The 16,580-nt window shown below is 43.2% G+C and overlaps 1 protein-coding gene across 4 annotated transcripts in view; it reads right to left on the reverse strand.

Annotated features, from left to right (window-relative positions):
* The window catches only part of USO1 (USO1 vesicle transport factor), a 55,992-nt gene extending 40,406 nt beyond the window's left edge, over positions 1 to 15,586 (reverse strand). For 2 of the 4 annotated variants that reach the window (XM_085864233.1, XM_085864232.1), the window contains exons 1-4: positions 15,403 to 15,586; positions 8,962 to 9,048; positions 8,727 to 8,791; positions 227 to 303 (exon numbers count right to left, since the gene is read on the reverse strand). In XM_085864233.1, the coding sequence (XP_085720359.1) occupies positions 227 to 303; positions 8,727 to 8,791; positions 8,962 to 9,048; positions 15,403 to 15,468 (295 nt within the window). In that variant the 5' untranslated portion in view covers positions 15,469 to 15,586. Of the gene's footprint in view, positions 1 to 226; positions 304 to 8,726; positions 8,792 to 8,961; positions 9,049 to 15,402 lie in introns of those variants that run through there. The other 2 variants (XM_085864235.1, XM_085864234.1) reach the window with 2 other exon arrangements.
* Between the last annotated feature and the right edge of the window lie 994 nt (positions 15,587 to 16,580).

The following is a 16,580-nucleotide window of genomic DNA, read 5'->3' on the forward strand; positions in this document are numbered from 1 at the left end:
GTAACAAAAGAACATTAATATCAACCAACTGCCATGCACTGTGTGTGATTACAAAAGGACAGGAATTTGGGTAATTTCTTATCGCCTTTGTGGTTAAATATATTTTGCAGTCCTTGTGGCAGAAAAATGTTTGTTTGTTTTTTAAGTTGAGCATAAATCAAGGTATGCTGCTTCCAAAAACAATTAAATGCTTGGCAGTTTAAAATCCTCATCATTCCCAACTCACCTTCATCCTCCTGGACATCATTGCTGATGATGTTGTTGAGGGTGTCCAAAGCAAAGCCAATAATTTCCGTGTCAGACCTACGTATATAAATAAGTTAGAAAAATATCAGGGTTAGTCATGCACTGTGTTTCTTTTATTTTTAAACAAAAATTCTTAAACTTTTACAAAACAATTCTGAAATTGTGTAGCTCACAAAAGATATGTTAAGGCTAATGTTAAATTTGCAATGACATATTTAAGTGCTGGTTCTGAGTCCTTATGCCTGGTGTTGGCTTACTGGTTAGGGTGGCGGGCTTTGGATCCTAGGGTCCTGAATTCAAATCCCACTCGGCTGTTGAATTAATACCAGGTGGGGTTAACTCGGCCTGTCATCCTTCCGAGGTCGGCAAAATGAGTGCCAGCATGCTGATATACTGTGGCGGAGTGGCGACCCATCTAGGGTTGTGCCCAATAGCCAATGAGACTGCTAAAGCAGCACCAACGCTCTGCACAGAGTATGATCCCAATGTCCTCCTCATCTCTGAGTCCTTTGACCCAGCAAGTGTTCTGTTTGGACCAGCAACTTCTATAACAGGAAACGTAAATGCGCGAATGCCCAACTGTCAGCCGTGTATTCTGCTTTCTGTCAATGGTACATTTAATAACTGAAATGGATAATGTCCAATCACCAAGAGGAATGGAAAGGAATCATAATGGACTGAAAATAACAAGTTAATGTCATACATAGTTCCTTTGCAGTCTTGAGCGGTGTGTGCCATGCATGTATCAAATCACAGAAAGGCACTGGAAACAATTTTTCTATCCGTTTGTATCGTTCTCATCACTCAATCAGACAAAACTATTCAGACAATTTCCTGATCACAGGAAAATTAAAAATGCTCACACATCACTTCGACTGACATGATGAGCATGGAAATGAGTTGAACGATTACTGCATCATCAATCAAAACGCCTATCAGTAAACCCTCAATATCACGGGTTCTAATATCACGGGTATTGACCAATCACTGGCAACCTATTGTATTCCAATTTCGTTATCACGGTACTGTGTTTCATTTTGACCAATTACGGTTTTTGAGCTGAGACGAGTCATCATTTCCATCCCGTGCCTGTACGATTATCTCTCATTACGAGCCTTGTGGTGTTTCTCATGCACCGTTTAATGAGCCCAAACATAATGCGATGGGCAACGTTAGATGTGGCAAAAGGCAGAGAAAGGTTATGAGGTTGGGCGAAAAGATCAAGTTTGAGATCAGTTGGCTCGAGGAGAAAATGCAGCATCTGTACGGTCCGCTATTAAGGGGTCAATGATTGTTGGTAGAACCTTTCCCCATTGTACTCTTCCTCATTCCCAAACCTTCGTTATCCTTCAAACCTCATTCCTAAACCTTCATTTTCCAACTCCGTATTCGAACCTCGTTCCCAAAACTTCATTCACCTCCACCATCGAAGATGGACAGAGGTTACTGTTTTCACCCCTGTCTGTTTGTTTGTTTGTTTGTTTGTTTGGGAACAGTATTACGGAAAAACTCCTGCACTGATTTCGACGAAACTTGGTGGGGGGATTAGGTATGGTCCAAGGATCATGCCATTAGATTTTGGACTTGGTCCAAAGTCCAATATGGCGGCCATTTTGAAAAAATATTTTAATTTGTGTTTTTGCATTTCTACATGTTTTAAGTGATTTCCAGCCCAAAAAAAATTTGTTCGAGAAAAAAAAAAAAAATTTGCAACTTTTTTTTCAAAAAAATTTCGATTTTTTTGGCATTTGTACATGCGCGTCGATCTAGATTAGTTTATTCAATCATGGTTCAGTAGAGTCTGATCTGTTTTGACTTACAATGAATAGGATATCAGGTTCACTTAAGTGACCCAGCAGTATTGGCGGCGGAAGTTTTGCACTCTACCGAGTGCTCCCCCTCTAGTTTTCCAACTGTCTTCAAACCTCATTCCCAAAGCTTCATTTTCCAACTCCGTATTTGAACCTCATTCCCAAACCTTCATTTTCCAACTCCGTATTCAAACCTCATTCCCAAAAATTCGTGATCCAACTGCATAATCAAACCTCATTCCCAGACCTTAATTTTCCAACCACGTACTCGAACCTCACTCCCAAACCTTCATTTGCCAACTCCATATTCGAACCTCATTCCCAAACCCTCAACTTCTAACACCCAACCTCGGATCACCGTTCTAATGCATCATTCTCAAACACACATTTTCAACTGCAGCTCATGAAACAAATCGAGGTGCAGGTTGTTTTTTTTTTTAACACAGACGAGCCGGGGTTATTCTGGGAGAGGATTCTGTACCTTTCAGCTTCCTGTTCAAGTAGGGAAGATCGGGATTCAAGGAAAGGTGATTAAGTGTTACCCTTCTCCATTGTGGCAATGCTGCAGGTGACTTTGTCGTAAAGCTAATGTTGCTTTTCCAATTGCCTTCCCTACTCCCCATTCACTCTTCCCCCGTTCAACACTCCCCACTCTCACATCATCATCCAAAGCGAAGTTTTGTGTTTTCTATTTATGGCAGAGTACAGTGCAATTACTCATGTTGTTATCCTCAACCACCTCACTGTTTTGTAATCTATCTATAATTCCAGGTGTGTGTGTGTGTGTGTGTGTGTGTGTGTGTGTGTGTGTGTGTGTGTGTGTGTGTGTGTGTGTGTGTGTGTGTGTGTGTGTGTCCGCTGTTTCTCGACAACCACTGGTCCGATCTATTTGAAACTTACCAGGTATATTGCTGGGAACCTGAGTATGGACCTTTTCAAGGTTTGATGTTAATCGGACAAGTGGTTCCCAAGTTACGGCCATTTATTTACCAAACCAATGACAGGACACGTTGCTGCGTAGGCGTGGCCGATGGGGAAAGGGCGCCATTTAGTTACCAATGACAGAACACGTTGCTGCGTAGGCGTGGCCGTTGTGGAAGAGATCCTCAGCCGCGTTCTCCATTACGGGTTACAACGTACGGACTTCCGGATAGTGATGACTTCGTGTATTCTAATAATTTCTCGATTTCTTATGCGCATTTATAAACACAATGGCCCAAGTTATGATCGTTTTCATATTAGACGGTGTATAAATTTCGGGAACATCAGAGTGCTGGTATGCTCCGAACCAGGAAGTAAATTTTTTCTCTCTCTTCTCTTCTCTTTTTGTTTTTCCTTGCCACGACATTGCGAAAAGGTAAAATACGTTGGCGCTAATTGAATAATTGGGTATTAAAAATAAATTGCGAATAATGGTAACTGCGAATAATATCGAACTTCCAGGTCACGCACGTACGGGTACGCGAGAGCGAAGAAACGGCCTGTGTGGTTTATTTATTTATTATTATTCTTATTCTTATTATTAATTTTACACGTACCAGCTTCATGAGGTAGTACAGCACGTACAGCCACGCACACAAGGGCACACACTAGTAAATTTAAAAGGTAACACTCTTGTGTTTTTGTTTCATTTACACTGTATTTATTGTATGTTCAGGTTTATTTCAATGTTAACATGCTGCATATATATTGTTACGGATTTCAGAATCCGATCTGATGAATGCATACAAACATCCAGGTCCTCAGGTAGTTATTTCCCTAAATGCACGTCCAGGATAGACTTGTCCCCATGTCTGGTGGGATTCTAAATGTGATGCATTGAGAAGGGTAAAGAATAGATCCCCTCTCTTATGGAAAGCTTTTTCTCTTTACGACAGACACATTCATGCACGCGAGATACCCGTTTTTCACCGATGCCGACGCACGCCTTTTTCAGCAACGTTGACACCCCATCCAGCAGCTTTATGGACGCTAACTGGCTCCTGTTCATGTCGGTAATAATTGTTGTTGACGTTTTATGAGCGCTTCACGTTTGTGCTCGGTAATTCTGACAAATGGTTGCTTTTTGCCGTTCGTTCAGCACCAGAGACCTGGCATCCTGAGCGAGGAATAATCGTGGGATGTACGGGTTGTCACGGTGACTGTGCGCAAGCGGGGTGGGGTGGAATTAGGAGGAGTCTGTGCCAACGAGACGAACCGCCTATAAAAAAAAGGGAGAGGTCCGTTCTTGGTGTGTGTGTGCGGGACGCGCGCACGGGTTGTTCATCGTTCCAGTCAAATGGCTGCTTCGTCGGTTCCAGTCAGACGGCTGCTTCATCGTTCCAGTCAGACGGCTGCTTAATCGTTCCAGTCAGACGGCTGCTTCATCGTTCCAGTCAGACGGCTGCTTCATCGTTCCAGTCAGACGGCTGCTTCATCGTTCCAGTCAGACGGCTGCTTCATCGTTCCAGTCAGACGGCTGCTTCATCGTTCCAGTCAGACGGCTGCTTCATCGTTCCAGTCAGACGGCTGCTTCGTCGTTCCAGTCAGACGGCTGCTTCGTCGTTCCAGTCAGACGGCTGTTTCGTCGTTCCAGTCAGACGGCTGCTTCGGCGTTCCAGTCAGACGGCTGCTTTGTCGTTCTAGACGGACGCTCTTGGCGTACTTGTTTCTTTGGGGTGACGTCGACTGTCATTCAAGCCTGTTCGCGAGTGGGTGCACAGCAAGGCTGGGTGCTGGAAACGGACAAGGCACGCTTACAAATTTCAGGACGTTTTTGTTTGACGGACGACTTATCTTTGGTAAGCGAGATGGTTTGTTCGCCCCCCCCCCCAATGATCTTCTGGGTTTCCTTGTCTGTGTTTAGTTGTTAAGTAAGTCAATCCCCGATAAGCATCTGCTCTTTGTCTCTTTTCCTATCACTTTTATTGATTTTGCTTGATTAATTATTTATTTGCTTGCGATCATTTTGATCGATTTGGAATTTATTTATTTTTACCTCATGTAAATAAAAAGTTCTTTTTATTTATTTACTTTCTTATTACTAAAGTATTTGTTGACGTTCCAACCTGTCCGTGCTTGTCCTTTCCTTCCATTGATCCAGCATTGTCTGAACCAAGATAGACTCGGAGGTAATTACCACACGACTTGACCAATAATAGTCGGCACGCACCAGCGGTTAAACCCTTGGCCGTCCTAATTAAGATCTAATCAAGATAAGATTGGTGCTTTTACAAGGGCGCACTCCCGTTCAGGTAACCACGTAACCTCAAGTTAAACGGCATAATTACACGGTGGACACTGGAACTCGTGGTTAACTGGTTGGTGTTCCTGGTTCTGAAGCAACCCACCGTACCACTAAGTTAATTGTGAGCGGTGGCCCCACGTCCGGCTCTTTCAAGGACGAGCGGGGATTGAACCCCCTCATAATACACTCGGTACCCGTGGCCGTAACTATATATATATATATATATATATATATATATATATATATATATATATATATATATATATATATATATATATATATATATATATATATATATATATATATATATATATATATATATATATATATGCCTGGTGTTGGCGCAGTGGTTAGGGCAGCGGCTTGGGATCCAAAAGGTCCTGAGTTCAAGCCCCGTTGGGCCACTGAATTAATACACCAGGGGGTTGACTCAGCCTGTCATCCTTCCGAGGTCGGCAAAGTGAGTACCAGTATACTGGGCTGGTGTATACCCCAGTTAAAATAGGTGTACCATATCCCTGTGTCGTAAGAGGCGACCAGGGTTGCGTCAGGAATCTGGCGTAAAACCTGTGCCAAATCACGATGCGGATAATACGGATGATCCGCTGTGGCGACCCCGAACGGGAGCAGCCGAAAGAAGAAGAAGAAGATATATGTATATATGTATATACCTACACACACACACACACACACACACACACACACACACACACACACACACACACACACACACACACACACACACACACACACACACACACACACACACACACACACAACCAATCAAAAGTTTGGACACACCTTCTCATTCAATGGTTTTTCTATATTTTCAACATTGTAGAATAATAGTGAAGACATCAAAACTATTAAATTACACATGGAATTATGTTGTAACCAAAAAGTGTTAAACAAATCAAAATATATTTTAGATTCTTCAAAGTAGCCACCCTTTGGCTTGATGACAGCTTTGCACACTCTAGGCATTCTCTCAACCAGCTTCGTGAGGTCGTCACCTGGAATGCTTTTCCATTAACAGGTGTGCCTTGTTAAAAGTTAATTTGTGGAATTTCTTTCCTTCTTAATGCATTTGAGCCAATCAGTTGTATTGTGACAAGGTATGGTGGGTATACAGTAAACAGCCCTATTTGGTAAAAGACTATTATGTCTGTACTGTAGTAGTACATATTATGGCAAGACCTGAACTCGGCAAAGAGAAACGACAGTCCATCATTACTTTGAGACATGAAGGTCAGTCAATCCTGAAAATTTCAAGAACTTTGAAAGTTTCTTTAAGTGCAGTCACAAAAACCATCAAGCGCAATGATTAAACTGGCTCTCATGAGAACTGCCACAGGAAATGAAGACCCAGAATTACCTCTACTGCAGAGGATAAGTTTATTAGAGTGACCAGCCTCAGAAATCACCAATTAACTGCACCTCAAATTACAGCCCAAGTAAATGCTTCACAGAGTTCACGTAACAGACACATCTCAACATCTACTGTTCAGAGGAAACTGTGTGAATCAAGCCTTCATGGTTGAATTGCTGCAAAGAAACCACTACTGAAGGAGACCATTAAGAAAAAGAGACTTGCTCGGGCCAAGAACCACCAGCAATGGACATTAGACCAGTGGAAATATGTCCTTTGGTGTGACGAGTCCACATTTGAGATTTATAGTTCCAACCGCCGTGTCTTTGTGAGATGCAGAGAAGGTGAACAGATGATCTCTGCATGTGCGGTTCCCACCGTAAAGCATGGAGGAGGAGGTGTGATGGTGTGGGGGTGATTTTCTGGTGACACTGTTAGCGATATATTTGGAATTCAAGGCAGACTTGACCTGCATGGCTACCACAGCATTCTGCAGCGATACACCATCCCATGTGGTTTGCGATTAGTGGGACCATCATTTGTTTTTCAACAGGACAATGACCCAAAACACACCTCCAGGCTGTGTAAGGGCTATGTGACCAAGAAAAGTGATGTAATGCTGCATCACATGACCTGGCCCCCACAATCACCTGACCTAAACCCAATTGAGATGGTTTGGGATGAGCTGGACCACAGAGTGAATGAAAGGCAGCCAACAAGTGCTCAGCATGTATGGGAACTCCTTCAAGACTGTTGGAAAAGCATTCCAAGTGACTACCTCATGAAGCTGGTTGAGAGAATGCCAAGAATGTGCAAAGCTGTCATCAAGGCAAAGGGTGGCCACTTTGATGAATCTAAAATATAAACTATATTTTGATTTGTTTAACACTTTTTTGGTTACTACGTAATTCCATATGGGATATTTCATAGATTGGACACACGTGATGTCTTCACTATTATTTTACAATGTAGAAAATCGGAAAAATAAAGAAAAACCTTTGAATGAGTCGGTGTGTCCAAACTTTTGACTGGTACTGTATACATGTTTATTTAAATTGTAATGCGTTTATTTCTGGCTGCCGTCGATGTTCCTCAATATTTTCTCGAAGCCCAGGAACCGAACCCCCCCTCTTCCCATTGGCCCTTGGTTTCCACGATCGCGACTTTAACTATCACGGCATGTTCCAGGAACCTAACCCCCATGATATTGGTGGGACTATTGTATTTCGCAACCTCTTATAATCAATGAGAACGGAAATCTTACCTTCTGGACTGGCTACTTCAAACAACGTTTATTCATCATCGCATTTCTGCATGAAAATGCCTTTTTGCGCACAACATTGAGGCTTCTGGCAAGAACAATGTCGGATTAAAAGATATTGAAAAAGCTACGTATGAATGAAAAATTTAGCTTTATTAGATTCAACTTTGAAAAGCTGGTAGGATTGCCAAGAGGTAAGCACACTCACCCCTAAGGTGTCTAACCTGGGTTTGAATCTCAGCCCAGATATAGACTGTCATCCTGGCATTTCACAGATAGGGTGATCCATCAATGTATATGCCATCCCTCAGATGGAAGTTAAGCTGGTGTTCCGTTTGCCAGCATTAGTTTGTGGATGCTAAAGATTGCATGGTGTCCTTTGCGAAGAGTATGCGAGCTATCACCAGCACAATGAACAAGTTCTAAATTCTTGCCGTAATCTTAATCGAACATGAAAGTCAGTTCATGAAAGACTTGGGCCAAGCTTCCCCCGGCCAACCCCACAAGAACGTGGGAACAACTGTGGCTGTTAAAGAGGAAGAATATTTGATTTTGAACAGTAATTTTCAAGATCTCTAAATGGAATGAAAAGTTGTCGTTGAAATTGCTCAAGAGGTCGTGAGTTAATTTTGTAGAAAGCAAGTTTGAGCCGAATGCATTTTATGGATGCTTTATAGCATGCATTACTCCATCTACACAGACATCATTTTAATAAACTATATTCATCAAAGGGGGTTGATGCAGTGTGGGAGGTAAATCACAAACCACCGTTCTGTCAAATTACATGGAAGATTTCATTTCACAAATACCAACCTATCTGTTTCCAAGACACCGAGCAGATATTGCATTCCCTGTGTCCCGACTTCCACGCGATATTTCTGTACAAAAAGAAGATTACTTATTTTTGTAGGAAGTCCATAGGACACCTTCAGTACTCAAAAAACACTTCAACCAGAGTTTAACTTTACTGAAAACATCAATCACAAAGATTGCAACACAATTTATGCAACCACATCCTGCAAAAAAAGATTAGGATACCAGCACACACCTTAGATAGGGCTTTGAGAGCACGTACAGCATCACGTCGATCATCAAGGAGAGTTGAAGAGGAAACGCGGTCACACAGCTTCTGTACCTAGTGATGACAAAGCATGTGGCGATGGAGAGAAAGTTGTGGATGATAGAACAGAGCAGGTAATGGGTGGAGGTGATTAGTTAGAAGGTGAGAGATGTGGTGAGTTGTGAGGATGAAAACAAAAGACAAAGTTAGTGTGGAATCAACATAACTCAGAAACATGCAAATTCACATGGGTCTTCCCACCTTCTCTTTTCCTCCCTCCTCTTCCCCCTACCCCTCCCTCTCAATCAGTCAATCCAGTCTGAGATCACTTAATGATATGTTGGTATACAAATGAAACATTTGCGAAAAGTACCCTTGATGTGAAGTGGAGTCAACAGTCTCTCTATCGAATGCATCCTGTGGCTGCTGGTTGCATCATTGGTTGGGACGCGGCTATGCCGCTGATGCAGTGTCCCTCTTACCAGCACACTGGTGCTCATTTTGCCGACCTTGGAAGGATGACAGGCTGAGTCAACCTCCTGGTGTATTTAATTCAGTGGCCAACGGGGCTTGAACTCAGGACCCTAGGATCCCAAGCCGCCACCCTAACCACTAAGCCAACATCAGGCTCAAAGTCAACAGTACAAGGGCTCAAACAAAGGGCTTGCCTTTTAAAGCTTATTTCATCTTGCGAATAAAGTGACTCAGGTAGAAACTAGTACAACAATGGTGCTTTAAAATGCTGGCTTGCATCCTATCTCGAAAGAGATGCTGTCATTGATCGTTTGAAGAGCTCCCCATCTCTCCTTTCATCCTTCCATTTTAGTGTCAATATGCTCATGACAGAAAAGTTCTGCAAAAGAGAATACTCTTTGCAATTCTTTCGACATCTTCTTCTGTCATTACACCGTTTTCATAACTTCCTATTATTTCAACTTTAAACCTGGTGTTGGCTTAACGGTTAAGGTGACTGGCTTAAAATATTATAGCCTTGAGTTTGAGCCCGTCCCACCATTAAGCAACACCAGGTGGGTTGACTTGGCCTGTCATCCATCTGAGGTTGGCAAAATGAGTACCAGCAGGCTGTATACAAAATAATAATATTTCAACTTTTAACTCCTTTTATTTCTGCTAGGAAAGTTTTTGCAATATTTGTGCATATGTAGTTGTGGGCTCCTTCGGCTTCAAGCATTGCGATCTTTCCAATGGAATAAGGTCCAAAATGGTGATGTCAAAGACTGGTATCCAACACATGACCATCGTAACAGCTGTCATTGAGGATAGCGATCCATGGTACACAGAAGATGCTTGTAAAGCTCTTACATATATATGGGTGATCCATCAGGTTTTTGATAAAAGATTGCATCAATACTGAAAAAATTATTGGTCCACATTAGTGGTTACTGTCGTTGTATCATTCACCAGCCAAACTTTCCTCCAATCTGTTGACACTCTATTAGCTATGATGGCAATACTTAACATGATAAATAAATAAAAATTTTAAAGCACAAAAAGCTCAATAACATTATTGTACTGCAATGCATGTAATCCACTATAAATAATAGACGTGTGTGTGTGTGTGTGTGTGTGTGTGTGTGTGTGTGTGTGTGTGTGTGTGTGTGTGTGTGTGTGTGTGTGTGTGTGTGTGTGTGTGTGTGTGTGTGCATCATGTTTTTTGTAAAGTTATAATGGAGCTTTCCTGTTTGGAATGTGATACACAAAAATGATAGTCATGATCTCCTGAGTTCATTAGGATAATGTGTTACGAATCTGGAACCCTTCGCACACAACAGCCAGAGTCCTTATAGATCAGTTATATCGGTAAGAATGTGTTTCTAGTTCGGGTCCCGTCCCTTGTTTAATGGGTAATTAAGTGTACGTGTGCTGCGAAGTTGTTTTATAGTTAGGTCTTTAAATCCTTAGATCCGACAAACCAACCACCCTGCCATTCCCATTCACAACTCCTCCACTGAACTAGCACTTTACCAGGCTCCCCTTGCTGTTCAGTTAGAGCACGGGTTCCCAACCGGGGGGGAAATTTCCCCCATGGGTCCCGTCCCTTGTTAGCTATGATGGGGGAAATTTGGGTGTTTCAGGGGGAAATTCTAGTCTGGAATTAAAATTCTGGAAATTATCAGAAAATAATTAGAAAATAATTTCCAGTAATAGCCTTCTGTTCTTCTCTTCTCAGGAGTACCCGTTTCCTGAACTTTACCCGCTTTCATTCTTATGTTTTATTTTCTTTCTTCTTTTTTAGTTTGTTCTTTTCTATTACATGTCTTAATATGATCTGTCTTGTTCTTTTCAGGTCCGCAAGTGATCATGTCGAAAAAACGGATATATTCAGAAGCATATCTAGACTTCGGTTTTACGTTCGTTGTGAATAACGGGGAACATCTGCCACAATGTGTCATCTGCACAAAGACCTTGGGGAATGGTAGCATGAAGCCATTCCAGATGAAGCAACACCTTCAAGGATGCCATCCCGAACTACAGAACAAGGATCGTGAATACTTCAAGCTGAAACAAAATTATCTGAAGAAGATGAGACTGGACTCAACTGGAACGTTTCGTCAGCAAACGGACGCTATTGTGAAAGCGTCATACGAAGTCTCGTACAAGATTGCGAGGGAGAAGAAACCACACACAATTGGTGAAACATTGGTGAAGCCCTGTATGCTGCAGTGCGTGAAGTTGGTCCTTGGTGAGGCTGCCCACAACAAGATGAACCAGATTTCCCTTTCAAACAACACCATTCGGTCACGGATCAATGATATGGCTGAGAGCATCAAGAACCAAGTTGTTCAGAAGGTTCGAGGGTCACAGTTTTTTTCGATTCAACTCGACGAATCGACAGATGTTGCGAATCTGTCCCAGCTGTTGGTCTTTGTTCGTTGTACCACCGAAAAAGGAATTGCAGAAGAATTCCTCTTCTGCAAACCTCTCCAGACCACGACCAAAGCTCAGGATGTGATGGACCTTATCAATGACTTTTTCGAAGACAGCAACATTAGCTGGGAGTCTCTGGTTGGGGTGTGCACGGATGGTGCCCCAGCCATGCTCGGCTCTTGATCGGGGTTCGTCACGCTCGTCAAGCAAAAGAATCCGGCAGTGGAATCGACACACTGTCTGATCCACAAAGAGGTGCTTGCTTCGAGAACTCTCCCCAAGAACTTCAAGCAGCATCTCGAGACTGTCATCAAAGTCGTCAACTTTATCAAGGGTTCCGCTCTGAACACTCGGCTGTTCCGTCGGCTCTGTGAAGGCATGGAAGCCGACCACGAATCGTTGCTGTTTCATACTCAGGTGAGGTGGCTCTCAAAGGGAAACATGTTGCAGCGAGTCCTGGAATTGTTTGATGAGGTGGTAGCCTTCCTTCGGGCCCAAGAGAATGTTGTGCTTCTAGAGGCGTTGAAGGGTGAGTTTTTCCGTGTGCGGCTGTCCTACTTGTCCGATATTTTCAGTGCATTGAACGAGCTCAACAGGAAACTGCAAGGCAAAGGGACCAACATTCTTTTTCAGTCGGACAAGATCAGAGCTTTCGTGGCTAAACTGGAACTGTGGAAGAAAAGAGCGGGGAGTGGAAGTTTTTCCTCATTCCTCGCTCTGAACGGATGTGTGGAGGATATGGAGGATGGTCTGCCTGATCCAATAGCCGAGGATATCAAACAACACCTCGAAGGCTTGGAGGAAGAATTCAAGTATTACTTCCCGGGGATCACAAACGAGAGCAACGAGAACAAGCTTATCAGAGACCCATTTCAGAGGAACGTTGATGATGTGCCAGAAGCGTGGCAGGAAGAGTTCCTGGACTTGAAAAACGACTCTACAGCGAAGGATGCCTTCCAGAATATGGAACTGGAAGAGTTTTGGACCCAAGTCCGAGGAACCTACCCGCTTCTTGCGACCAATGCTCTGCGGATATTGGTCCAGTTTTCTTCCACCTACCTGTGTGAGACAGGATTTTCGGCACTGGTACACCTCAAAACAAAGGCACGCAACAAGTTGGAGGTGGAGGCGGATCTTCGCTGTGCGCTCTCCATAACTCCCCCAGACATTGAAGGACTCGTGAACGGCAAATAATGCCAGAAGTCACACTAAAATGCTGTGTTCTTATTCAATACAATTTAATGTTAGCTGTGTTAGTGCATTTGAAAAATAAATTAGTAAATAGTCTCGGTGTGTTTTAACTGTTCTTTCTCTCATACACATGAAGGGGGAAATCTGGATGGTTGAATTGGGTGCAGGGGGAAATGACAGAAAAAAGGTTGGGAACCACTGAGTTAGAGTTTTTACAGCGTGTCAACACACCTGATCCCTGTCCAATCAGGAGCGAACAGCACGTCAACACACCTGATCCCTGTCCAACCAAGCGTCTGACACCGAGGCTCCGCCCTGCTCAGGGAGCGGATAAAAAGACCAGGCTCCCTTTAGGAGTTGGTTCGTGTTCATGTTCGTGTTGGCGTCGGAGCCTGGTTGTGTGTCGGAGACTGAGGAGAATCACTTGCTTTGCCTGCCTCGCCACCTCCTCGCTTGTTTTTGCCGTCCGGATCGTGCTGGCGTCTGCCGCTCCACTCCTGGTGCCTTAGTCCTTGATGCCACGTGAAAGCTGCAGGTTTGAGTCCCGCCACTGAGCCAGATCATCGAAGTCCGCACGAGGTGGACAGGTCCAAGCACAGGCTCTGGTCTCCAGCTCACCTTTCCTCGAGCTGGAAGCCTTCAATAAAGACCCTACGGGGTCCGTTTCTTCTGAGTGTGTATAAGTGTGTGGGCCATAGTCTCTTAAGTAGAATTGTTAAGTGTTTTTGCTCACTGTATATTGCCTGTCTGATATTCGGATAACTCTGCCCTTACGTGCTTCCCACCCCGATTATTATTGTAATAAGTTTCCCTAGTGTTGAATGTCCCAGCTCGTTCCCTGTCATTTCTTTTATTGGCTTAGCACGGTGCGTATTGAGAAATAGCGAGGCAGTAACTTGTTCATTTGGACCGACGGGCCTCGGTAACCATCCACTCGGGTTACACACGGTTCGGGCACGGTAACGGCTCGTCCCGCTCGAGTTCCGTCAAGGGTGTGAATTCCCCGCTAGCTTTGCCGCGTGGGTACTTAGGGATATTGAAGCTTGGCAATTAACCCTACCCCACGCGATCGAATTACTGGCGATTCATGGTCCTCTAAGTGACCCGTGACCTTTCGGAGTTGTCTGAGAGTCACGATCTAAATTCTGGGTGTTCGGTGGAATCCGGTAGATCATCATTAACCTCCGCCATCTTCGAAGATGGATGGAGGTTACTGTTTTCACCCCTTTCTGTTTGTTTGTTTGTGAACAGTATTACGGAAAAACTCCTCAACGGATTTCGACAAAACTTGGTGGGGGGGTTACGTATGGTCCAAGGATCATGCCATTAAATTTTGGACCTGGTCCAAAATCCAATATGGCCGCTATGGCGGCCATTTTGAAAAAATATTTGAATTTTTTTTTTGCATTTCTACATGTTTTAAGTGATTTCCACCCCCCCTCCCCCAAAAAAAATTTTTGCAACTTTTTTTTCAACAAAATTTCGATTTCTTTTTTTTGCATTTCTACATGTTTTAAGTGATTTCCAACCCCTGCCCCCACCCCCCGCCCAAAAAAAAAATTTTGCAACTTTTTTTTCAACAAAGTTTCGATTTCTTTTTTTTGCATTTCTACATGTTATAAGTGATTTCCAACCCCCTCCCCCAAAAAAAAATGTTGGAGAAAAGAACTACAACTGTCAGCACTGTTGACGTCATATTTAATGAATAAGATACAAGGTTCACTTGAATGACCCAGCAGTATTGGCGGCGGAGGTTTTGCACTCTCCTGAGTGCTCCCCCTCGAGTTTTAAGCAGCTGTTCGCTCATTAACGGTGCAAACACACAAAAAACCAACCTCGCACATCGTGCCAAGGTTCCTAAATTCATAGCGAACGTACAATATTGTACCCGCACGTTCTGTAAGTGCGTTTTAAATTACTTTATCGTGATTTTCAAGGACGTATAAACAACGGATAACAACGTCGGTCGAATGGTTCGAGGAACTTTATAATGTTTATTTTTTTTTATTTTCCAGTGGGATGCTTCTCCATCAATCACACGTCAAAGGTTCTCATCAATATAATAAATAAATAAAGTGAACGGCCTGCAAAGATGAGCCGATAGTAATATCACGGCGAGCTTGGTGTGTCAGTGTTACGTTAGGACACGTTGGCATCAAGCTGGATGTGTATGCGCAGCGTCCATCTGTCGGACACGTCAACAGCTGAGTAGGCCTCACACTAGGCCCCTCGATGAGCCCACGGCCTTGGCTCGCTGTCGCACGGCCCGGAAGTGCACCGATCGCGGGGAAAGCAGCTAGCCGAGAGCCGATTGAAATCCCCGATACCAGCGTCTTACGTGGCACTTACCGTTTCTGCTCCCGAGGGTTGAGGCCCGGTGGCCTGCGCCCCCATGACCCCCCTGAGAAAGTTCATTTTGCAAGACAAAACCAAACAACAAGGCGACGGGGAAGAAATACAAAGGAAATTAATAAGCGAGAGGGAACTCTGAAACTGAGTGAGACCACGCCACCTACGTGATGTCGTGGTTTTCAAAATGTAAGCGCTTCTGACGTCATCACGCTGACGTGGTGGAGGTTCAAAGGTACAACACTGTATGTATGTATGTATGTGTGTGTGTGTTTATGTGTCTGTGTATATTTGTATATTTGTATATTTATATATTTATATATGTATATATGTATATATGTATATATGTATATATGTATATATGTATATATGTATATATATATATATATATATATATATATATATATATATATATATATATATATATATATATATATATATATATGTATGTATATATGTGTATGTATATGTATATATGTGTATGTATATGTGTATATATATATATATATATATATATATATATATATATATATATATATATATATATAGATGAAGATCTAGAGAGCTACGTTCGCCGATGCTGTTCCGTGTGTCAAGCTCCCACCAAGCTGGAAAGCAACAGAAATGATTTTTCTGTGGGATTTTTTGACACCATCGTCGAGTCTGTCCCGCACGGGATGTGTGCAATAAGTGCCAGAAAACAGGCCATTTTGCTAAGGTTTGTAGGTCGACTGGACTTGGGGATGCTGCCATGCTCCACGCCCCAAATCTAGCTGCAATGTCCACCGCATTAGTAGAAACCCTATCTAAAGCAACAGTTAACGTGCTTGTGCACGGTAACAAGTATAGAGCACTTTTGGACACTGGGAGCTCGGAAAGTTTTGTGTCAGAGGCTGGTTAATGCATACAAACTTTGTTTACACCCTGGGTCAAGCGGAGTGTCAATGGCTTCCACGTCGTTGTCAACTAGAATAACTAGTCATTGTTTAGTGAACCTCGAGCTTTGGGGCAGTACATATCGTGATGTTCGATTTTCCATCTTACCTGATCTTTGTAGTGATGTCATTCTCAGCCAGAATTTCATGAAACATGAGGGCTGATTGTGCAGTTTGGGGGAGACAAACAACCGCTCTCTGTTTGTGCGTTTGCTACCCTCTCCATCCCTTCACCACCACTCT

Source organism: Eptatretus burgeri, chromosome 18 (genome assembly GCF_056783735.1).
Source record: "Eptatretus burgeri isolate ZD-2024b chromosome 18, Ebu_testis_v1, whole genome shotgun sequence".
Lineage (NCBI taxonomy): Eukaryota > Metazoa > Chordata > Myxini > Myxiniformes > Myxinidae > Eptatretus > Eptatretus burgeri.